Source organism: Eptesicus fuscus, chromosome 12 (assembly GCF_027574615.1).
Source record: "Eptesicus fuscus isolate TK198812 chromosome 12, DD_ASM_mEF_20220401, whole genome shotgun sequence".
Taxonomy (NCBI): domain Eukaryota; kingdom Metazoa; phylum Chordata; class Mammalia; order Chiroptera; family Vespertilionidae; genus Eptesicus; species Eptesicus fuscus.
In genome coordinates, this window is record NC_072484.1 from 50,609,258 (window position 1) to 50,633,523 (window position 24,266).

At 49.0% G+C, this 24,266-nt stretch overlaps 1 protein-coding gene across 1 annotated transcript; it reads right to left on the minus strand.

Moving 5' to 3' along the window:
• Positions 1 to 312: 312 nt before the first annotated feature.
• On the minus strand, positions 313 to 16,084 carry DIPK1C (divergent protein kinase domain 1C). Its single transcript, XM_008160459.3, has 4 exons — positions 15,878 to 16,084; positions 8,874 to 9,539; positions 3,934 to 4,098; positions 313 to 538 (listed from the first exon to the last, which is right to left on the minus strand). The coding sequence occupies exons 1-4, from the start codon at positions 16,082 to 16,084 to the stop codon at positions 332 to 334; spliced, it is 1,245 nt and encodes a 414-aa protein (XP_008158681.2). The 3' UTR covers positions 313 to 331.
• Positions 16,085 to 24,266: the final 8,182 nt, after the last annotated feature.

The window sequence follows — 24,266 nt, forward strand, 5'->3', positions numbered from 1 at the left end:
CTCGAGAGCAATTGCACGTTGGCATCTGTGCTGTTTCGGAGGGAGGGCCCTCCAACAGCAAAAAGCTCTGTGCCCACCTCCCTCATATCACCTTCCAAGGAGTGACTGTCAGAGGCCAGGATTGTCTCTCCAAACAAGGAATCAAGCCAGAACAGGACAGAAGGACACGCACACCACAACAGAGGACGCACGATGGAGACGGCGTTAGGTGGCCTCGCTCTTTGGGAGCCACAGTATCTCAGAGACCATCATTTACATAGTGACAATGTCTCCTCTTTAAAACCACACCGAGGTCACCTCTCCTGAGCGAGCATTTGAAAGGCCGTCATGGCTACTTCTCCGCTTCCCGCAGTTCCCTCAGTGCAGCTTGGAGGAGGCGCTGAAGCCTCCAGAACATGGTGGGGGCTGCTCTCTGGGGGCCGCCTGGGTCTGCGCACTCCTGCACGGCCTCCTGCAACTGCCGCTGGAGCTGGAAGGAAATGGCAGAGCTCTGGAGAGTCGAGGAGAACCAGTGTCGGAATATTTTGTCACAGACGACCTGAGGGGAAGGATAGGGAGACATTCATTCGGGGAGCGCATACCCTCAAGAGCCCGGAGCCCGCAAGTGGTCCCTCCATAGACCTCAGCTCTGCTCCCACACCCCCAGGGGCCTTCGGGGAGGGTCCTGCAGACCCCAGTAGGTACCTTCCCTTCTGGAAATTAAGCACTCAGCCCCACGAGCAAACTTTGCATCAGGGAGAAGGCTACCTCATATCAGGTAGAAAATTCCACTTCTGGCCTCAGAGCAGATGAGGAAGTTCTAGGTGACACTTCACAAAAGACTGAGTACATTTCCAAAGATGAAGGGAGCAGGAAGTTACAGGCAGTAACTGCTGGGTAAGGAGCAGCCCCACGGAGGACCTGAGAATAGTCGCCCTCCCCCCTATCACCACATTGCTGAGGTTGGGCATTCTTAGCCACACATTGGTCACGGCAACAGTGGTAACCAGGACATTTTGGTGAGAGCAGTATGCACTTGTGATAGCACCTTGAGGCTCAGGGGGAAAAGGCGGTAAGGCTCTTTTTAGGAGCCTTCGAGATGGTTTAGTTTAAGCCATTATCTTACGGCCATTCATTCCAAGCAGGTATGGAATTCACTGATGCTGGAGCTCTCTTTACATTCTCAGTGTACACCCTCTGTGTGTTGCACAGCTGTCTGTTTCCTCTCTATTGGGAGAACTGGACTAGGAGCGGCATAATTAACACGGCTTCCTTTTTCTATATCTGCTTTATATTAGCCTCATTTAACAAATGCCTCCATTTATGGAGCTGCTGTCTCACAGAAACAAATAACCTTAACTTCTGTCTCCCAGTGCCTGCAAGGGCAAGGATTCTTTTAAGAAAACATTCTCTTGTTTCTTTTTTTGAGTTGACAATACATTTTCATGTGCAAAAATGTACACTGTCCCAAAAGACAGACTGCACTCTTGGTCTCCATCCCGTCCCGACAGCCAGATGGGATGGACGACACCCTCCTTGACTCTCCTTCTCGAGAGAGTCTGTGCACACACACAAGCCTGTGTGTGCAAGTCTTTCTCCTTTACTTTCCATAAATGGTGGTATATAATGCTCGCTGTCTTACAGCTTCCCTTCCCACTTAACCAAATATCAGGGAGAGCCTTCCAAATCAGTTCTCATAAGGATATCCCATTCGTTTCCACGGCTGTCCCTCAAACGTGTGGCTGTATCATAAATTACTTAATTCGTTCCCCATGATGGAAATGTAGGTTGTTTACTAACTTTTGCTATTATGAACAATACTGAAATAAATACCCTGCATATATGTCACTTTTGTGAGTGACTAAATTTCTAGAAATGAAATTTCTGGGCCAAGGGGTATGTGCATTTTTTCTTTGGATGCGTCTTGCCAAACTGACCCCCATAAAAGCTGTACTAAGTTACACAGCAGTGTACACTCACAGCAGTGTACAATGAGAATGCTCCACTGCCCCATGCCCTCGCCAACACGTATGTTATCTTTCATTTTTGCCAGCTGGGTGAGAAGGTTTAATTTGCGTCTCTTATCAGTCATATTGAAAGCTATTTCTGCTTCCCTTCCAGTGAATGGTCAAGTTGATATCCTTTGCCCACATTTCCACCAGGTGTTGAACTTTTTCACATTAATTTGTAGGTGTTCTTTATATCATAAGGACCGTTGCCCCTTGCTTAGGTTGGTTTCTTGGGGAGCAGACTCTAAGAGGGAGGTTTGCACGCGGAGATTTATTGAGGGGCATCCTCGGGGACCACACTTCCACACTGTGCTTTGCAAATGCCCCACCCCCACTGACCAATCACAGGACACTGCCCCAGGGATGTGGCCAAGAAGCTCTGCTGGGCAGGGACAATCCTGGGGATACTCTCGGAGCTTCAGAGGCTAAGGGATAAGGGTCACCACTTGCCTCAATAGATCTATAAGAGCCCTTTATATATGAGGTGGGACAAAAGTATGTTTACAGTTGCGAGTACACAAAACACAGAATTTATTCTTGCATTATTATTTATTAGTAATTGCATATTTTCAATAGGAACAACTATAAACCTGCTTTTGCCACACCCTGTATTAGGGATGGGAACCTTAGTCTCTCATTATGGGCAAAGGGCATGTGGTTGCTATTGTAGCGTCAATCATCTTGTTCCCGCCACTGAGTGGTCGGCAAACTGCGGCTCGCGAGCCACATGCGGCTCTTTGGCCCCTTGAGTGTGGCTCTTCCACAAAATACCACGGCCTGGGTGAGTCTATTTTGAAGAAGTGGTGTTAGAAGAAGTTTAAGTTCAAAAAATTTGGCTCTCAAAAGAAATTTCAGTCGTTGTACTGTTGATATTTGGCTCTGTTGACTAATGAGTTTGCCGACCACTGCCGCCACTGAAGCAGAGGCTTTCCCTGCAGACCCGCCTAGCGTGTGCGTGCACATGAAGTTAGAGGCTGGGACGGAGAAGAGGCCTCTGAAGGCCACATCACTGCTGCGTGCGTCCCACCCAGAGCTTTTGTCTGGCCTGGTCCAGGAATTCCAGATTCACACCACGGCCAGGTCTCCTGAGAACAGTCCTCCTTTGTTGCATGACGCAGCAGCAAGCTCTGGCCTGCTCTGGCCCAAGCCCACATCACCAGGTCTGCATACTGCATACGGGCACACTGGCCTTTGGGTTGGAGGATGGTAGGGAAGAACAGCTACAGAAAAGTGAGTAGGGTAGTGGGTTAGATAAGTGAATAAGAAAGCAGGAAAGAGGAGGTGAGGCAAGGGCACAGACATGACTGACCACAGGAAACCAGGTGGTGGGCCCAGCTTCTCAGCCATGGGCTCTTCCTGGTTGCAGTCAACACCTATGAGCTCAGGCTCATCCAAGCCCACCTGAGAGCCTCAGCGGAGGGCTGAGGGCAGATAACTTCTGCCCAAAGAAGAGAGAGTGGTGGGGTATGGAGCCCTGCTTTTGGGACCTCCCTGACTCTAGACCCTATCTGAGAGCCTGGACCCAGCATCCTTCCTACTTAGCGCTGATTCCTGAACTTGAGACACACTCTCTCTTCGATTACCCACCTGCTGGCCCTAACCCATGCCTGTCGGGACTGTGGTGTCTGTCCAACCTCTCTAATTTGGCCAGTTTCTCAGAATGGCTTTGCATTCTCTTATTCTTAATACTCATTCTGTGTGTGTGTGTGTGGGTGTGTGTGTGTGTGTGTGTGTGTGTGTGTGGCAGGTGGGGGGGGGCGGGACGGGGAACCAGGCTGACTTTGCTGGGAGCTGTATCCATTGGACCTCATGGCCAACCACTTCATGGGGCAAACAAAAAAGAATGAATGACCACCACCTCGCACCATCCCCACCCTCGCAGCACACATCAGGCCCAGGTGGCACAGGGTGGGGTGCTCCAGAGAGCAGTCTCGCCGCTGCTTACCTGCAGGTTGCTGTTGACTCTCTGCGCGCCACACTTGTTGACTCTGAGATCGCACTTTGAGAAACAGTCAAAGAAATTGCAGTCTTCATCTCCCGTGCAATTCTGCTCGAGAATTTCCCTCATTTTAGGTTCAAAAAAAGCCATGTCCACATCGATAGCCACGACCTGTAAGCAAACAGCACAGGGTAAGTAAGGGGGCACTGGGCTCAGCACAGAGGGAGCCTGGGCAGCACCTCCATCTCTGTGTTCCCGAGCCGGGGTCACAGGGGGCCGGCCACAGAGCTCTGCAGCCAGCGGAGCCCGGGCCATGCAACCGGAATAGATCCTATCGCAAGGCTTTCACTTTGAGAAGGACCTTTGCTGTCCCTAGCGAAAGCCTGGGATTTGGGACTGTACAGAGAAGCATCCCTTTTCATCCTTAAACCTTTTTCAGCTTTAAAAGTAGCATCTCTGAAATGTCTTAAAAATGAATTGACTCCCCCTCCTTGCTTTACTACTTTGGTCTCTGGCCTTCAAGGGTCAAGATTACAAAGCAGTGAGAGACAGGTCATCCTCCCCCTTGAATATAAGCGATAAAAGGAAACTACGTTCAAGAGGCAGGTCTGTGGGTGTGAAGGTGAAAACGAGGCTGACTGTATCTAGGTTGTCTACCTATGGCATCTCTGTTACCTGAATCAACTGGCTTGCAATTGACTATTTGGATAGGCATGTGAGGGGAAATGACAGCGCCAAAGTTCTCAGATTAGGGTTGATATGTGTGGAGTCCGATCCAATATCATCAGACACTACATCCCACTGTCAGCATAAGAACTGTGACCCCTGGAATCTCAGATTTATCTTCTTGGCTTCAAACCAAAGAGGCTTCAAAACAAGAATAATATCTAAATTATGCAGATTTCCTTCACCACCTGAATTTAAAAAAAAAAAATGAGCTCAAACCTGTGAAAACCTGGAGTTGGCCCAAATCAAGCTGTTTATAGCTTCAAGGTATTAAACAGCTTATAAGACTTGATGAATTTGAGGGAGTCTGTGGCATTTCACAAGCCTTCACAGGTCAACGTCAAAACATTACCCCTTCCTTCTCCCACTGGTAGCATCTCAAGAAAGGGTTCATTTGTTTTTGGTTCTCATTCAGGGTTGATGCCGATGGCAATAAAGCTTCTTGGGGAGTATTTCTTGAGGAGGGAAAATAATTTACTGCAAAATATGGGGAGAATAATGAAAAAAAAAAAAAAAAAGAACAGGGAACTTTTTCCTTGTTAAGAGCTTTGCCTAATTACTAATTCAGGCACAGCAAACAGAAATTATCATTTTAATCAGTTTTTCCTGTCTCATTATTTATACAAAAGAAATAGCTCACTTCATTATTTGCACTGGTTAATAGACTGAAAAAGTATTAGGCTATGCTAATGATCTACAGCCTTTCTAGTGTATTATTGGGGCTACAAGACCCTTCTCTTTCTTCTACAGTTTCTGGCAATCCCCCAGCTTCTTCTGGAGCCCCAGATGGAATTTCAGCTCCTTGCAATTTCTCTCTTTACCATTACTGATGGTTCCCTTCTCAACTCCTAGGAGAACCAGATTTATCTTTTAATTTTTGTGCATGGCATAGGATGGATTACAGCCATTGTGAGCATAACTATAAATACCGAAAATAGGAACAGTGACCAAACAAATCAGAAGACCTGCAGGAGGTTTCTCAAATTGTATCAGGAGAATCCTAAAATTCTTCCTGCGTGGAGTGACCTAACTCATGCCACCTTCAAACTTCATCCTGCGCCAGCCCAGAAAGGCCCGGTGAGAAGCATTTCATTCTCCACTGGGAAGCGTGGCTCTGGGGGAGGAAACATATCACCTGCTTGAAAGGAGCCCTTGCTGGCAGCAGTCCGGGAGCACGAAGCAATGATGTGCCCTACTTGTCCTTGTGCAACCCCGGGATAAATCGTCAGGACCTGTAAGTGGGGACCTGGAGGAAGTGAATGACTTTGAGTCGTCAATTCTTCCCGTCATCTGAGCAACTGCAACATGGCCCAAAGGGAGGACCCGCCTGCTGGTCCCCTAGCTTGTTTCTCAAACTCAGACGGCCACATCCATCCTAGGAGGTCTGGGGTAAATGCTGAGAACTTGCATATCTAACCCGTTCTCTGGTGATGAGGACACGACTGGTTTTTACTTAAGATCGTAGGTAAAATGAACTTCTTGAACCTCAGCCGCCTGAGGAAGGTCAGTAATGCCAGGGTCAGCACAGTGGAATCCAGTCCTTCCCTCCCCATCCTCACCCTCGCTCTGGCAGCAGCCAGGGCTGCGTGCTTCAGGGCCGAGTGCTTCAGGCACAGCAAGTCCGGCCCGGTCAGGAGAGCAGCCAGGACTTCATTGAACAACTATCTCAGGCCTACGATGCAGAAGATGCTGGAAGGCACAATGGAGGTGGACCTTGCAAGCCAGTAATGCCCCATGTTGCTCACTCCTCGGGGAAGACCCATCAGCGCCACCTCCTTCTAGATCAGTGTTTCTCAACCTTCCTAATGCCGCGACCCTTTAATACAGTTCCTCATGTTGTGGTGACCCCCGACCATAAAATTATTTTCGTTACTTCATAACTGTAATTTTGCTACTGTTATGAATCGTAATGTAAATATCTGTGTTTTCTGATGGTCTTAGGCAACCCCTGTGAAAGGGTCGTTCGAAAGCCTTTCCTGGGAACCCAGCCCAGACAGCCGCTGGGTTCCCTCGACTGCCACCACTCACTGACACACCCTCATACTTGCTGGATGAATAAACAAATCATCTCATAACAGGAAGGACGCACCCCTCACTGCCCAAAGCTGGTGGTTGTATGTGAACGCTCAACGCCTCCTTGCCCAAGGCCTTAGGGTGGCTGGGTCCCCAGGACGGCTCTGAGGAGAGCCACGGCCCTCTGTGTTCGTTACATAACCTTCCTGCTCACAAAGTAAGGAAGCTTCGGCCAGGACCTCAGCTCTGAGAAATAAGCCGGTGAGTCGGGGGCATCCTGACTTTCACAGCTCGTCTGGCAGGTCTCCTCCTGGGACTTTCCAGAACTCTCTGGAACCTCAAGGAACCCCCTGCCCCAGCTCTTTCCCTCCCACACTTGGAACCACCCGGCTTATCAGCCCCTCTGGGATAGCCAGGGACAGAGCATTAGGATAAAGAAGTGGGGGCAAAATGCTATGACGCTCTTCACAGTGACAAAGACTTGACAGGAGAAGGGCTCTATATCGATTTCAGGCTGTTATACCGAGGCATTCCTGTGGCTGTAACAGTACCTCCTATTTGTCCCTTATGTTTTGACTGGGGTGGATAAGAGGAACCATATACTAAACCTGACAAGCTCAGGAGAGGCCTGTGTGGTGGCCTTACAAACTCAGACACCTAAAGTAACCACATAGGATACTCTGAAATGAAAATTTTTAAACTAAAAGCAGTTCATGGCAGGTAGTCAAGTCCAAAGGCAGTATTTTTCCCTAACAAAATTCAATCTTTACCTTAATTGAGCCTATTATCTTTTTGCATCTCAGATAACATGTCTTTTGAATGTCAAAGTAATTTTCCTTTTTAAAAAAATGTATCTTTATTGTTGACAGTATTACAGATGTTCCTCTTCCCCGCCCTCCCCCCCACCCCATCGGCCCCCTCTTCCCTACTCCTTCCCCAGGCCTTCACCACACTATTGTCTGTGTCCATGGTTATGCGTATATACAAATAATTTCCTTTTTCTGGACCCCTTAAAGCACAGGCACTGCTCTGCAGAGACCACAAATCCCCTCATTGTCACTGAGTTAATTGTTGTCTGTTAACTATCCTGCACCCACCTAAGTGAAAGAAGTATGTGTCTATCATTTTACTTCTTATCCAATCCCAGAGGTTTCTCCACTTTGCCTTCTCACACCTCCCTAATCTATCACCAATGGATTTCATGTAACCCACTTACGTCTTCTCTTTTTATTGTAATGTATTTTAAAAGATGCAAAACTGTCATTCTCCGGAATATAATCTCTAACTATTGAGGTTTTGTCATCAGTTTGGCCCAATAAACTCAAAAAAATTCTCTATAGGTTTGAACCTTTCTTACGTTGACAAGAGCATAGGCCACCATGAGCCAGCCTCCACAATGCCCAGCCCACTGAGGTGGCCGGAGTGCAGCTGGCCTGGCCCTTCGCCTGCTGGCACTTGCAGTGTAAGAGATGACTCATTGCAACAGGGGTGGCCCCAGGCAATGGCCCCTGGGATAGAGCATCCGGATCAGATAGCATTATTGTGACACCTGGGTTTACCTAGGGAGGGGGGGAAGGTGAGGGGGATTATCTTCCAATGACACTGCAGTCCCTCCTGCCGCTGCAGCTCCTTCTCATTCAATTCCCCGGAGAGGGAGCAAAAATGCACCTTCCCGGCAGAGCAGTGCGGAGGCCACCATGTCCACCTGGGCAGGGTTGTCCCTGCAGGAGGCGCCCCACTCGAGTCCCTCTAGAAATCTTACCCATGGAAGGGAAGCTAGCTAGAACCTCTAGGGAGAAAGTGCTAGAAAAATGTTGCACACTGTCATGGAGCCTGGACAGTTTGAAGACAGCATTATTGCCCAAAAGCCCCGAAGGCCATCCTCATCATCATCTGGTGTGGCTCCTCACCCCTGAAGACTGCTTTCTGCTCTCAGCAAGAGCTTGCTTTCCAGAACAGCCCCAGGGAGGACACGCCTCGCCTCTGGGGCCTGGGCTCCTGCTGTCCAGCCTTTCATTCCACCCACCCCCTGGAGTGGGGTGAGGTGTGCGTGTCCTTTGCATTCTCATGAACTCAGCTAGGGCTGGGTGGGCTGTCCAGGCTACAAGGCAGCATGATGCTACCGTGTGCCCCAGGATTTCAGAAAAGCTCTCATTTAAAACCATCCGTCCCCCACATGAGGCGTCCACTCCCCAGGGAGCACTCACCGTGAAGTCCCTCCTGATGGCAAAGTTCTCGGGCTTGACATCGCAGAGGTGGAGGCGGTGGGAGAAGTCGTTGTCGAAATGTCTCACCAGGTCCAGGAAGCTGAGGGCCATGTCGCCGATGGCCTGGGCCTGGCCCCGCGAGGCCCCGTCCAGGGGGAAGAGAGCCCTGTGGTGGGGGCTGCCCGCTGCCAGGTACTCCACAGCGTAGAAGTGGCCGCAGGAGCCCAGCAGCGGCGGGGCGTGCGGGCTGAGGCCGTGCAGCATGCTGAGCAGCACGAACTCCTCCTGCTGCGCCAGCGACCACAGGCTGGCCAGCTGGCCCCGCCAGCGCGCGCCCCGGCGCCCCGGCCACAGCGGCCCCAGGCTGCCGGCCGCCAGCTCCAGGCCCAGGGCGCTCTTGACCTCCCCCGCCACCAGCAGGAGCAGCTCTGCCTCCGGGAAGCCCTGGCCTCCGTCCTCCGCCTCGTCCTCCATCAGGCCGGGCGGCCGGAAGCTGGAGAAGGCCTCCTCCTTGGACTTGAGGATGATGGGGCGGCCGCGCCAGTCCGCCTGCAGCACCTTCTTGCCCCTCTCGTAGTACAGGCAGCGCCGGTACCGCAGCCTCCCCGCCACGCACAGGTCCTCGCAGAGGTCGCCCGCCAGCGCCCCGCCCTGGTAGTCCCGGCACTGGAGAGAGGGGACAGCAGGTCACAAGGTGGTGGTGGCGGGAGGGGGCAGGAAAAGGGCCCAGGTTGGTCCCTGCGCTTGGAGTGCTTCTCATCAGCCCTTGAGGGGAACCTCATGAGCCCTGCAGGGTCTCTGGGAAGTCAGTGCGTAATTAAATAAAAGACTTCAAAGTGCCTCATATTTATGTTTCTCTATCAGGCCCAGGGCCAGGTTCTCAAAACCAAAACACCCAGAGCCCAGAAGTTGGTCTCCCACCGTCCAGCTGTGGTGACCCCGCCACTACCACACTGCAGTCACCCTTAAGAAGACAGTCCAGCCAGGACTTGCTAGAGCAATGGCCACAGACAAGGCCCACCTGCCTCAGGCACACCTGGCCAGCTTCCAGTTAACAATGCCACTTTCCGAACTCAGTCCAGCTGTACGAGAGCTGAGCCTCCATCCAACTACAGGTACCAGGCTCCAGAGTTCACAGAACCGTGGTGGCTGCCTTTGAAACTCATCAATGATAGCGGAGTATGACATGGGCAAGGTAAGTTTGGGAAGTGTGGTTTGGGAAAACTGGGCTTGTCCCTGGGCTCTGCCCCTCACTAGGTGTGGGGCATGTTTTCAAATCTGTAATAGGGGATGATAATACTGTGTCACAGGAGGCCTGTGGGGTCAACCAAGGTCATGAGTGCAGAGGACTTGGTTATCTCGGGGAATGCTAGTTTTATCCAGCCCTGGTCATTAGAAGTCGGGAGCCAAGGAGGCTTCTTCCTGGAGAGATGCATCTGAGCTCACTTTTGAAAGACAAATTGCAGGTCTGCTTAGCAGACAAGGAGGGGGAGGGCAGTTTCATGGCAGGAAATAGCCTGTGCAAAGACCTGGAGTTGCAAAGTAGCATGGGATGTTCAGAGAATGAGACCAGTTCAGGGTGTGGAGAGCAGGCCAGAACGTGAGCCACGGTGTGACAGACTGGGGTGTCCTATCAAAAATGCCATTCCTGCTCTGGCCGGTGTGGCTAAGTTGGTTGGGCATCATCCTGTGCACTGAGGGGTTGCCGTTCCATTCCCAGCTGGAACGTATGCTCGGGTTGCAGCTGGATCCCTGTTGGGTGTCGTGCAGGAGGCAGCCAATAGATGTTTTGCTCTCCCATAGATGCTTCTCTCTCTTTCCCCCTCTACCTTCCTCTCTCTATAAAAAAATCAATTTTAAAACTGTAAAAAAAAAAAAAAAAAGGCCATTCCTGCATCTCCACCTGGCACAAATGCTTCCTACCCTGCAAGGGTCAGATCAACCTTCTCCTGAGGCAGCCCTACCTGCTGGTGGGGATGCTCCTCTGCCCAGGGCTCTCACTAAAGGACCCACCCTTGCGCCATCCCCCCTCCTGCAGGCTTTCCACAGCTCAGCATTCCCTACAAAGCTGTACTGCACTGATGAAATCAAATTCAAATTGAATTGAAACCTATCCAAGATTTGCCCCTGCAAATTGGGAAGGCAATTCCAAACAGGAGTCGCAAGATATTTGGAACAACAGTCTAATCATTGAATTTGGCATACGGCCTATCGATTTTGGAGGGGAACATTAATGTTGGCTGTTTTCTGCAGATCAGCACGTTGAGGCATAAGGGATGTGGTGTTAGGCATCGGCAAGGACAGGAAGTGGAGCGAGATGCCCAGGTGAGGTCTTAGGTCTGTGACCTCATTTATCATAGGAGACCATTTACATTAGAGCAAAGCACACACATTGCAATTATCACCCAACTGTTCTTTGCTATCATCCTTTAGGATAGGGGATTTTGGGCATTTTGGTTCCCACGCCTCTTATGTAGAATGTAAACTTTGGCCACAGCAGCTATTCTGGTCACCAGTGCCAGAGTGCATCTGCAGAGTCTTCGCATGTCTGTGCATACTAAACACAGAGAAAAGCTTAATCTAGCATTTAAAAAACAGCACACTTAAAGTATAAATTATGAGGTTACAAACTAATGAATAATTATCATCATGTTAGAGACAATCATTAAATTATTTTATTTAGCTGCAGGTCCTATTGAAGTTGCTCTTTTTTTTTTTTCTTTCTTCAAAAAAGGGTGTGTTTTTTCTATTTTGAGATAAAGAGGGAGAGGTTGAGAAAGAAACATTGATGAACAAGAATCATCAACCAGGTTGCCTCCTGAATGCCCCTCTCCCCCCTCTAGGGATAGAGCCTGCAACCCGGGCATGTGCCCTAACCAGGAATTGACCACTCAAATTTTCAGTGCAAGGGATGACACTCAACCACTAAGCCACACTGGCCAGGGTGAAGACGCTCTTTTTCAACTAATAAAAAAAAAAAGTGCTTTTATTTCTTTTAACTCCATTTTAAAAATCAGTTTTCTCTTACCATGAGGAGATCCAAACTGCCAGTTTTGAAGACAGGTACGTTTCTGTACCCAAATGTGTGTGCACCCAAAACCCACAGGTATACACTGAGAAAAAAGTCTCATTGTAGTTAAGTGGCATTATCTAATTAGTTGGACTCACCGTGCGTTTGTATTTCCTGTAGGTTGTGTGGGGATATGCAAACACACATTTTTAGCATGCCCAGCTCTGCAGGAAGAGTTCTTAGTGGTTGTGGCTTAGAATCTCTCCGGCTTGTATCATGCTTCTCAGGCAAAAGCAAAGCCTGTCCGTTCCAGTTTGGGAAATGGTTGACAGGTCTCAGGGGTCATGCCTAAGATCTGGGTTTTCTGAGTGTTTGGTTTTGTTTTTAAGGACTGTTGAGTTCTTATGTGGTTAGCAATCATCACACAATGAAGATCCTTCCCTGGCAGTGACGCTGTGCACTGCAGACTCTCAGAACAACTGGCCAGTCCGCTGGGCAGCCTTCCTGACCCTGGATGAGTACTCAGGAGAATAGAGTTATTCTCTGCTATAAAGTCTTTCTGGGCATGCGCCCTGGATGTGCGCTAGGGCCCTGGGTTTCCATCACAGCAAAAAAGATAAGCCTGTCCTATTAAACAGGAACCCCGAATGTAGGCAACTAAATTAAATCACATCAAGCCTAACTAGCCAAAAGGGAAAGAAGCCTCTGAATAACAGCTGTGGGAATAGTTGTGAGATGCTTTGAAAGCGATATGCTGTGGAGGGTTAAGTATCCCCAGTTGTTACTGATGGTTCTCATGACTAAAGAAGCCACTCGCTGTCACAGGGACTCTCCTATCAGACTGCACACGGTTCACCCTGGCTCCACACACACTAACTGCACAAATCAGGACAAGCTGACCTCTCTGGGGCTCAGTTTCACCATCTGCCAAATGGGGATAGTCAAAGCACAGGCCTCCCAGAGGTTGTGGAGGGGATTAAGTGACATGATACATGTAAAACTACTCATCACAGTGCCTACCCTGAGAAGCAGACAGGCACCCGCAGCCCAGCCCTCTCTACCACTGCATGAAGAACTCCGCCTGCAGAATAGGAGCCGCGTGTAAGAACTACCAAGCATGGCCTGAGGCTCATCAGCCTGCATCGCCTCCTGGCACTGTTCTCTGGAACAGTAGGGCTGTAGCAACCTCCCAGGGCAGTCTAAGAGGGCATGTGGATGTCTTGATTATGGGATGAGCTGAAAAGCCGCAGTACAGAGGAGCACTGCAGTCTGACTAGGGAAATCCAAAGCTCTCAGACCCAGTGCTCGACTCTTTGGAACAAGGCCAGTTGGCTCTTCCCGGGCTGGGGAGTGCGGTGGGCTCCCTCAGAAGGTGGGGCGGCTTGGGGCTAGCAGCAGACCTGGCTCCTGGCTCCTCAGCTTCAGCTAGACTCCCCCCGCAGGCCACAATGCCCCTGTGCACTGGGGGCCTGGGAACACCCCAGGCCTTGCCCACAACTCTGCTGCCCCTGCCAGAGAGAGAGAGCGAGAGAGGGCTCCCTTTGGCTCAGTTCAGTTACTCCTTCTATGCTCTGGTATTCAGAGGGAAAGCTAATGAGAGTCTGGAGGCCGGTCAGAAAACTAACAGCCTGTTTCATTACTAAGGATAAAAGCCAGGCAGGATGAATTGAAAGTGCTTGGGGAGCCCAGAGACAGACGCTCGATTCAGCTCGAGTCCTGGGAGGCCACAGTGCCAGCCTCTGCGGGGCAGCCAGGGCCCAGCAAGCGAGGTTTGCAGGCTGGGTCTTATTCAAAGCTTGTGCTAGGGGAGTGTCCTGGGTAAAAGGGAGCCAGCGTGCTGTGTGGGGCTCACATCAACAAGTCAGAATGGAGAAGGTAGGAAGAGAGGGAGAGAAAGCCAAGTCCTGCTCACATGGGAGAAACCATGGCCTCAAACAAGGCGTGCAAATGATGATCCCCGAAAAGTGAGTTCAGGGAGACAACGGCAGGTGAACTTCAGCAAGAGGGACCTGGTATTTCAAATCATTCTTTTGGTAACAGGAAAGGAGAGAGCCTCCAGAAGCAGGACCGACCTCTTCAGCTTTAGGTCAGGCTAAAAATGCCCCCCAAGGCCGCCATTGGAGATACAGTGGTAGCACCGCTCATCAGCATTGGCTTTAATTTATGGGCTGAAACACGTGGAAAGTTATGATTAGCAATTACTTAAGTTACATTAGGCTGTTCATTTCCATTTGGCCTTCCCCACTTAGTCAAAGGTAGATAAATGAAAAGTGGAATTCACCTTTTACTTTAATCTAAAAGATTATTTTCTATTATTTTTGTAAACAGAAGTGTTCCATCTTGGTCAAACTATTAATCTTCGTTCACTATAAACAGTCAATCAGGCCCCCCACCAAAAAAGAAAGAAAGAAAGAAAGAAAGAAAGAAAGAAAGAAAGAAAGAAAGGAGTTTTTATAAGGGTTCCTGAGAAAATCAATGAGCTCATGTAACTTAAAGAAAACTTGATAGAACTTCAGAGTAACCATCAGTGGGTGGGTGGTAGATGCATGGATGCGTGGATGCATGGATAGATGATAGGATGGAGGGAATCAATGATGAGTGTCTCATTTGCATTATGGTCCATTCATAATGACACATGTCAGACTCAATTAGGGAATATAATTTGTTTTAGCTTGTACCTTTCACTCATTATTCCTTAAATTTTTCCAATCTCACTTTTTATATTTAAAAAAATCATTTACTTGAAAACCTTTATGCTACCCTGTTTTGAAAACCTACAATCTCAGCCCTATCCTGTTTGGCTCAGTGGATAGAGTGTCGGCCTGGGGACTGAAGGGTCCCGATTCGATTCTGATCAAGGGCACATGCCTGGGTTGCAGGCTCTATCCCCAGTAGGGGTCCTGCTGAAGGCAGCTTATCAATGATTCTCTGATTCTCTCTCATCATTGATGTTTCTCTCCCTCTCTCCCTCTCCCTTCCTCTCTGAAATCAATCTATAAATATATATATATATATTTTTATATTGGTTTTTTTAAAAAACCTACAATCTCAAAGGGCCCACCCATATGTAAGCAATTGAACTAAAAACTTCCCATGTGTTTCTTTAAGATTTCTTAGAAAACAGATCACTTTTCACACCAAATGCTTAGATGCTCACTGTTTGGAGAAGTGAATAAACACTTCAAAAATCAATGTAACAGGAGTAGCTGCTATCTTCATCTTTCTTGGCTTTCCCTTGGGGGATTTCTACCTTTGTTCAAGTCTCGGAAAGCACGTAATCTTCTGAACCATACTGAGACTAAGGAGCAGCCAACGTCTGGGAAGCAACTGATGAGCATCTGGGGCCCAGTGCGCGCAGACAGAACCCTGCGGTTCTGTCTCCCGGTCCCGCCCCGCCCAGCTGAGGAGCCATCAGGCCCTCCCGTGGAGGGACAGAGACTGCAGCCACTACCCCAGGACTAGGGTCCACGGGGGTCGGACCGCCTCCCGGAAGCACGCTGCGCCTGGGGTCCCACGGATGCAGGAGGCGAGTGTGAGGCGAGCGAGGCTTGGGGCGCAGGAGGCAGGGCCCTGTTAGCGCCTCGGGCTCGGCGTGGTGAAGCCCAGGTTGGAATCACAGAACGGAGTCTGGGCCAGAGAACAAGGGACCCAGGGACCCGAGAGGCATCTTGGTCCGCATCCTGGCCCCTAACCCGGCTGCCCCACACGGGATGGGCCACCAAGGGGTTGTGAGGAGACTCAGAGCCCACCGCAAGCAAACTTTCTTTAGGAGCGCGGGCTCAGGGGCGGCGGGAGAGCAGTCCGGCAGGAAGACTCTTGGGACAAAGGACCAATTTTGGCGATGTGGGGAGAAACACCCCTGCGCGCCCGGAGGGCTCGGGGGCACAGTGCCCATCCCACGGAGACTGGGACCTGCACATCCTGCATCCCACGACCCGGGTCCCACCCCTTCACCCTGGCGCACCTCGCGGGGCAGTGCGGCAGCGGGACCTACCAGCGCGGCCAGGATGCGCCGGCTCTTCTCGTCCGTGCAGCGCTCAGAGAGGACCCCGGGGTGCGCGCGGAGCAGCAGCGCAGCCGCCAGCACCCAGACCACGGTCCAGGCAACGCAGGCAACCAGCGCGCGCCTCCCGCACCTCCAGCGCCTCCCGCACCGCCCGCACTGCCCTGGCCGACCCCGCGCGCCCGCAGTCTGCGCCATGGCCAGCGCGCGCCACAGCCTGTGCCCTGCACTCCTGTCGCGGCTCCACTGCTGCCGGCTCAGCGGGGGAGGGGATGCGGGGGAGAGGCCACGCGAAGGGAGGGGAGGCCCCGCGGCTGGATCCCCTGCCCAGCAAGTCCTGGGGTGGGTGAGGGTGTCCGCTGGAGCACCGGGGAAGGGGGTGTGCGCTGGCCGTTCCCTGGTCCGTGCATGCTGGACGCCCCGCTCCACCGCAGCACCCAGCCACCCTTTCCGCTTTTTTTGCACCTTTCCCCCCAGATCAGCTCTCCTCTCAAACAGAATCCGCGCAGATTCAAACTCCCTGGTCTAGACTCCTGACTCCTCGGCCAACACATCTTCAATTCTGACAAAACCCGCCCCCCCTCCCCCCCTTCTCCTCTGGGCGGCAGCTCAGTGTCTCAAATCTAGACCCCGGGTTGCTCCCTGTCCCCTCCACCATTTGCCTCTGTTAGATTCCTCCCTCCCCTACATCACCCGGACTTGAAAGGCCCTCCACAGGTGAGACCCTGAGCCTGCGTTGAGTCCTGGGTCTCGGACAGTTTGTCACGCTGTGGCCACTGTCGCGGACTTTTCCCAGGCAGCATCCTGAATCCTGAGTCCCCCACCCCCCTGCCCAGGCTGCCAAAAACTCCAGGGTGTCCTTTCCAGGAGAAAAAGTGCAGCACTAAACATTTCTGCTTCCCCCTGGCAAGGAGAAAGCACTCAATAAACGTGTCTAAATCTGCATTTAGGTCTGTTTGTGACAAGCTCTCAGGGAGTGGGCTTCAATGCTCTACCCCAGCCATTACATAAAATAGGCGGGCACCTCGGCTGCCAGACCTGTCCCTGGTTCTTGTCTCCTCCCCACGCCACCGAGTTGCTGCTCCCTGAAAGCCTGTTTCCTGCCCCCCTGCCACGCACCCAGAGCTGTCCCAGCTGAGGGCTTCTGCAAGTGCAGGCCCAGGGCCTCTGCCACTCACTTGGCAGGAGCTTATCTGGCCTGTTAGGTGCCAGCACATGGGGTCACACGCCCACCTGCACTGTGCCTGGATTTCACATATCCATTTCTGAGTGTGGGGACAGCAGAATTATTCTGGCCGGGAGGAAGCATTCTGTCAATCTCCCTTGGAACTGGCTTCCTAATCTTGTCTGTTCTGCAATCACACGTTTAACTTCAGGTTTCATGACTCAATGGTAGAGGTCTCCAGAAATTGTGAAACACCACACTAACAAGGAACACTCTGGGTACACCTCGGATATTCTCTTACGACCAGCCCTCCCACTCCCAGGGCACACCCAACCCCAACCCCAAGCACCACGCGGGAATATTGTTCTAGGCACTGTACAAACTTGGTCATCTCGTTTCAAAATGGTTGTGAAGCACAGAGGGCAATCTTAGGACAGACACTGCTTTCAAATCCTGACTGGATGGTGTAAAGGTGATTGATTCCCTTTCTCCAAAATGTTATGGGGGGAGGGGCACAAATAGGAAGGAGGATGAGATAAAGAAGTGTAAACATTTATGGTTTCAAACCTAAGAATAAAAACGGGGAAAGCAGAACTTGAAATCAAAGTCAGGATTTGCAAAGTGAGCGTTACTTGTGTAAGTTTTAAAAGTATGTTAATAATCACACTTCTTTTGGCATTTAAAAAAAAATAATTGTATTGATTTCAGAGAGGAAGGGAGAAGGATAGAGAGAGATAGAAACATCAATGATAAGAGAGAGTCATTGATCAGCTGCCTCCTGCACGCCCCACCCTGGGGACCGAGCCTGCAACCCTGGCACGTGCCCTTGACTGGAATTGAAACCAGGACCCTTCAGTCCGCAGGCTGATGCTCTATCCACTGAGCCAAACCAGCTAGGGCTCTTTTGGCATTTTAAAAAGAAAAGTATACAGAAGAAAATGATAAGCCCACATTGAAGAGGGCCTTCGAACATTCAGCATTGTTTTAGTACAGAAATCACGGTCCTCTCTGGAGCCAAAAGTAAACCTCTGGGAGGCAGGACCTGTGCATGACCTCCTGCTATGCGGGTTGCACACTGCAGGAAGCCACGAGAGGCGGGTGGGGCTGAAGTCCACCAGAGCCCAGCTCACTAAACCCTCTTCCTGGGGGTGGGAGCTCACGGGTGGGGGGGGGGGGGAAGGGAGGAGCCTTTTAAAAATATCTGTCCAAAGAGGGCTTTTTTGGGGAATTCACAGGATGGTGATTGATAGGCCAGCTGGTACAAACGATCTTTCCCTAGAGCAGCAAAAAGATAAACAAAAACATCATTGCATTAACAACACGATGTGAAGCTTTGGCTTAACCAACAAAGAAACAGGAGTTTGGTCTCATCTTCCAGGAGCCCTAGTTGCTGCATGTTGGTGCCAGCAGCCTTGTGGGGCCTGGTCAGGCTAAGAGTATGGGTAGAGCTGGGAGAGTAGCCTGGCCAGGTGCTGGCTTCACAACAAGTTGATTTGAATAGGCTTTGACTCCTTAAAAAAACAAAACAAAACAAAAACTATGAAATTCAGGAACTACTTTCCCCTACTCCCTAACCCAAACTATAAAAAGTAATTACTAGAAATGGCTGAGTGTGATGATCCCTCCAATCATACCTAATTCACACAAAAGCTCTAAGGCAGGTTTCCCTTGTTCTGAAGGAGATGGAAACTTAGGTCTGTAGAACCGACAGGGAACGCCCTGTGAGCAGATGAAAGGCACCCTGTGCTCCAGTCCGGAACCTATGCCCCACGCCCAGGTTTCTGGCACCTACCACAACAGAGCAGAGCAAACATACCACGTAATCAGGGTTGTCTGTTTTAATTAAGCATGTAGACTAGACTGTTTATTCATTGATTTCTTCCATTAGACAAGAGACTGGAGACTCTGTCTTGTTTCATGTTGTAATCCCAGCACCTAATCCGAAGAAATGAGAGGAAGATGCAGTCTAGCCTTCTCTCTGAAAGATCAGAAAACTCTGAGCACCCTGTGGAATTTGTCTTGACAATTTCTCTTTTAACACATAAATATTTCTTTCTGATTTCCTGAGGCTACATTGAATAACGCAGACACATCACTGGGTTACGAATATGTTTGAACATATCCTTTGGATTCTGAACTAATAGACTGACAGTTGAACTTGTTGCTGAGAACAGAATATGAATATTTTGCTTGTAGGCCATTACTGGAAGAAAGAGTACAATTCTGTAGTTTTCTGACTCTGATTATACCAAATAGCTTTGCTAATGCTTGATTCTGCTACATTTCTATATACGTCGAGCTCATAAAAATATTTTTCTTTCTACAAAGACTGACAACAACAAACACACCTATGCTTGTGTGTACTTAATATGTTTGCATACATTAGCTCACATCATTCTCCCAGCGCCCCACCGAGATGATGGGGTGAATGTTATTACCTAAAACCTCACAGAAAAGGGCATGGCCTTTTGTATCTGATCTGTTAGTTGGTTAGAGGCCCACTCACTGCTTCTAGGTTGATGCTCTGATTCCTCTTTCAATGCTGGGATTTCCCGCTTTAGAGTGAGAGCATGAAATGTACACATGTCACAATCAATGATTGAAATAATCTGCCACAAGCCAAGAACGTTTCAAACGTTTGCCAGTGTTACCAGTTATTTGTCATCCAAGAACAAGATTTTAACTCGGGCTTAGCTTTCCTATGAGGGTCTTTGTTGCCCATCCCAGCAGTGACTACCACATCCGCAGGGTGATGACAGCTCAGGAAAGGGGCGGCTACCTTTCAGAAGGAGGCTTGTTTCTGATCCCCTGTCACGGGGCGAGGGAGAGTAAGCCTGAAGAAAATGAGGGATAGCCAAAGTCCCCTCCCCACCCAAAAAATGTCTCTACTCACATTCCACAGAGAAAGGTTAACGAGACTATCACCTGGGTTTTACTTCATCATTTGTCTTAAGTGAGATCAGTCCTATTTATAAATGAGAGTTTTGTTTGGAGGGGAAGGAGAAGTTATTTCCTAGTCTGGGTGGGGGTCCAGGTGTAGTTCCCTCTGGGATCCTTCACAACCAGAGGCCAGGGTGCCAAGAGGGCAGGAGGCGGGAGCTTAGAATGGTAAAAACAAAACAGGCAACAACAAAACAATGACTGGCTTCTTTTGCAATCTTGCTTCGAGTGCCCAAATCATCCAGTTGGTAAAGCTCGATACATGTTTACCTTGATTTAGGAGAATTAGCATTTTTGAAGAACATGGTCAAAGTTGTCCAACAGTGTGTCTTTACAACACAATTTATGACAGCAAGGAGTTGGAAGTAACCTACACGTGTATGGTGGGGATGGTTCAGCAAACCATGAGTGGAAAGAGGTATACTGCCCTCAAAAACTGTGACGTGAAGTGTGTGCTATAGGGGGGTTCACTACAGTCTTAAAATACTGATCCTAAAAATACTGATAGCTCCGGAATTAGATTCTCCTTACCAAGGTTTATTAAATGTCAGCACATGAGAAGCCAGAGTGTCAAAACACCCCCACTTTCTCTCACCCCCATTAATCTCTCCAAGTGCTGCTGAAAGTACTTGTGCCAGTTAATTTAGGCATCACCTACCGAGGGACGCCTTGGTTGCTTCTAAGTGTTGGCAATCGTGAATAAAGCTTATGTAAATATCCACTTGCAGATTTTTGTGTGGACATAACTCCTTTGGTTAAATACCAAGGAATGCAATTTTTAGATCATATGGTCAGAGTATGCTTAGTTTTGTAAGAAACTGCCAAAATGTTTTCCAAAGCAGCTGCACCATTTTACATTCCCACTAGCAATGAACGAGAGTTCTTATTGCTCCACATCCTGGCCAGCATTTGATGTCAATGTTTTGGACTTTGGCCATTTTAATAGGGGTGTGGTTATATCTCATTCTTGTTTTAATTTGCAGCACCCTGATGACATACGATGCTGAGTGGATTTTTCGATGGGCATTGTCAGGGCTTATGATGGCACAAAAACTCAAACTATTTGTTCAAAGTACTTAAAATCATGGTATCCTGGATATTTCATGAAGAGCATTTAAATAATCATCATGGTGAAAACTAAATTTGTGGGGCTTGCATGCAGTTAATTTCTGGTCGGGGGTTGCTTTCATGCTGACTTAGTTTTAGGAGAGTGCCACCAGCCTGTCCGTGCTTTAGGCACTAACAGTCCTTACTGGCCCTCTCAGTCCTCATATGCTGTTAGCAAGTCCTATGTGTGGACACCTGGGTTGACCCACCTTTTGGCTATTGTGACTAATGCTGCCATGAACATGGGTGTATAAATATGGGTCCCTGCTAGAATACCTCAGGAGCTAAAAGAAAATATCAGGTGCTCATGAAAGAGAGCCTTCTGATAAAGCATGGCAGCTTCTGTGACATCACAAAATGGATTCTCTGGAAAGCACAATGATGGCTGTTCTGATTGCAACTAACATATCTTAGGCCAGTGGTCGGCAAACTCATTAGTCAACAGAGCCAAATATCAACAGTACAACGATTGAAATTTCTTTTGAGAGCCAAATTTTTAAAACTTAAACTTCTTCTAACGCCACTTCTTCAAAATAGACTCGCCCAGGCCGTGGTATTTTGTGGAAGAGCCACACTCAAGGGGCAAAAGAGCCGCATGTGGCTCGCGAGCCGCAGTTTGCCGACCACGGTCTTAGGACAACAATGTCTTCTTAAAGTTACAACAACTGTATTGTGCATGCTTGCCAAGGCACAGGATTACAAGAAAACCTCACACAAAAAATGCCAGTCAGCACAAGGAATCGAGTAACTCTAACAACAAGTTGCCCTTCATCACACAGACCAATGAACTCAGCATCCTCTTCACCTAATTCCCTCATGCTGCCTTCCTCCAACACCATCTCCCTTTCCAGCCAAGTTCTTTCACTCTGTCATGCCATTTTTTCCCTTATTCACTCACCCCTTCTGCCAAATGCACTTGCCCGTTTTCTTTTACATATTGCACTTTTAATGGGAAAGAAGTGCTTAGTTGTCCAAAAGTCTGATGTGCCCCTGGACATCATTGCTGCCTTAGGCTGCAAATCCCAAGAGGGTGGGGAAGGTCCTGGCTTCATTGACTTTGAGTTGGGAGCTTGCCTGCATTTCCTGCTCCTCTGACAGAAGTGGACGTGTGAATGTGACTATGGGAATCAGGGTGAGGGTCTGGCAGCAGGTCCCCCTACTCCACACCCGCCCCCCCCATCCGCTCTGTGGCCTCTGTCCCATCAGAGGGTGAGCATCTCATCAGCATAACCAGCTAGCTTGTGTTGTTACCTGCAACCAGGAGGCAGATTTCTGGGTGTTCTTTCTCCCCCATAACATGTAGTGTTTCCAGTCCTCCTGGCTGCTGACATTTCTGGCTGCTCTCAGAGCTTAGTCACTTTCAGTGCTAAACAATAGCTTCTTTCAGAAGAGAGTCCTGTCCTGTTTAACATTAGCACTCCAGAGTTCATTTACAAATTCTCTCTTCCTTGGCTCAGGTCAGCCTCCGAACAGAACATCTGCACTTGGGAGGGCGTGTGGTCTCTTTTCTCTGTATTTGTTAGTCTCCCTGCTTCCCTACATACAAATAATGATGGTTTTATTGTCATCCTTCCAATCCTTATGTGTTTAATATTTTTAATCTCCAGTCAATATTGCTTAGAAGTTGAAGCAGTAAACATCCATGTCTTGTTCCTACATTATTTGTTTTCCCATGACTAAAACAAATATCTTATTTGTATAACTGAAGAAAATGTGCACCTGGCATGGGGAGCTTTGAGGAATTCTGCTGTAATGGGGACCTTGCTGATACCAATCATTTAAAGTTCATGATAATCATCTATAAAGTTCTACCTGCTATTAGCTTCTACAATTTTATTTTATTTGTTTATTTTTTGTTAATCCCCACCAGAGGATATTTTTCACATTGATTTTTTTAGAGAGATTGAAAGGGAGGGAGGAATAGAGAGAGAGAAACATTGATGTGAGAGAGACACATCCATTGGTTGCCTCACACACACGTCTGGACCAAGGCTGGGGATTGAACTTGCAACATAGGTACACGCCTTTGACCAGGAATCAAATCCATGACCCTTTGGTGCACGGGCTGATGCTCTAACCACTGAGCCAAGGCTTCAATTTTATTTTTTAATTAACATACAGTAGAATTGACTTCTGAGTGAGCCAGTGTACCAGTTTATGAACTTTAGCACATGTACAGATCCATGTGACCATATATACAGAAGAGTTCCTTCGTGCTGCCCCTTTACAGCCACCCTTCCTTCACCCCTACCCTGGTAATCGCTGGCCATGTCATAAACAATGGGATGCCAGACCTACTGACCATGAAGTCCTGCAGGTCAGAGGAATACATGTTTTTTGGGGTTGGACAAGTGGAATGGCTGATGCTGTGGGAATGGAAGCAGGGCAAGAGAAGCTGGAGCCAAGGAAACAAGGAGGCCACCTGCCTTCGTTCTGCCTAACCCCATCTCCCTTTTCTTCCTAGCGCTGTTCTACTCGGCAGGCGTTCTCTCATTGGTTAGCTGCCATTTCTCTGCACCTGGGTTTCTGGAGAATCGGCATGCTGTCCACAGTGGCCACTTGGCCCAGGAAAATTCTTAGTTTTCCAGGGTAATGGGTGGGCCTGTGGTCTGGATGTTGAGTTAAGCTTGGTTAAGCAGAACTGCCTCAGATTCTGGAGACCAAGCTCTGTGACTGGTGCTGGGGACTGAACACCATGGTAATTGGAAGCATGATCTAATGTTTTATAAGTGGATCTATAAACAATAAGTAACTCTCATAATGCTTATACTTCTTAAATTCTCAGAATACGTCATATCTCTTCTTCTAAAGCAACCAGCCTCTGGTCATACTGCTTTCTTTTTTTTCGCTCATAGTGACCCTGTTCCCCAAAAATCCAGCAGAGAAGAAGAGAAACCTAGCTCCTTAAGCCAAGATCAGATTTCTCCCTACTGAGTTGGCTGCAAAGCATTTTTTGCCCAGGAAGAAACGGATTGCAGCGCCACCTGCTGGACATACTGAACTGTGCACACTTATGTTTAAACAGCTCATTTACTTAATTGTCAACTGAGATACTGGGGACAGGAGAAAAATTTTAAAGGAGGGCTCAGAGAGCTTTGAGGGTACCAATTTCCAGTTGCTCAGACTCTCTGTGTACTCTCTCCAGAGCATATAGGCCTGGGAACATGC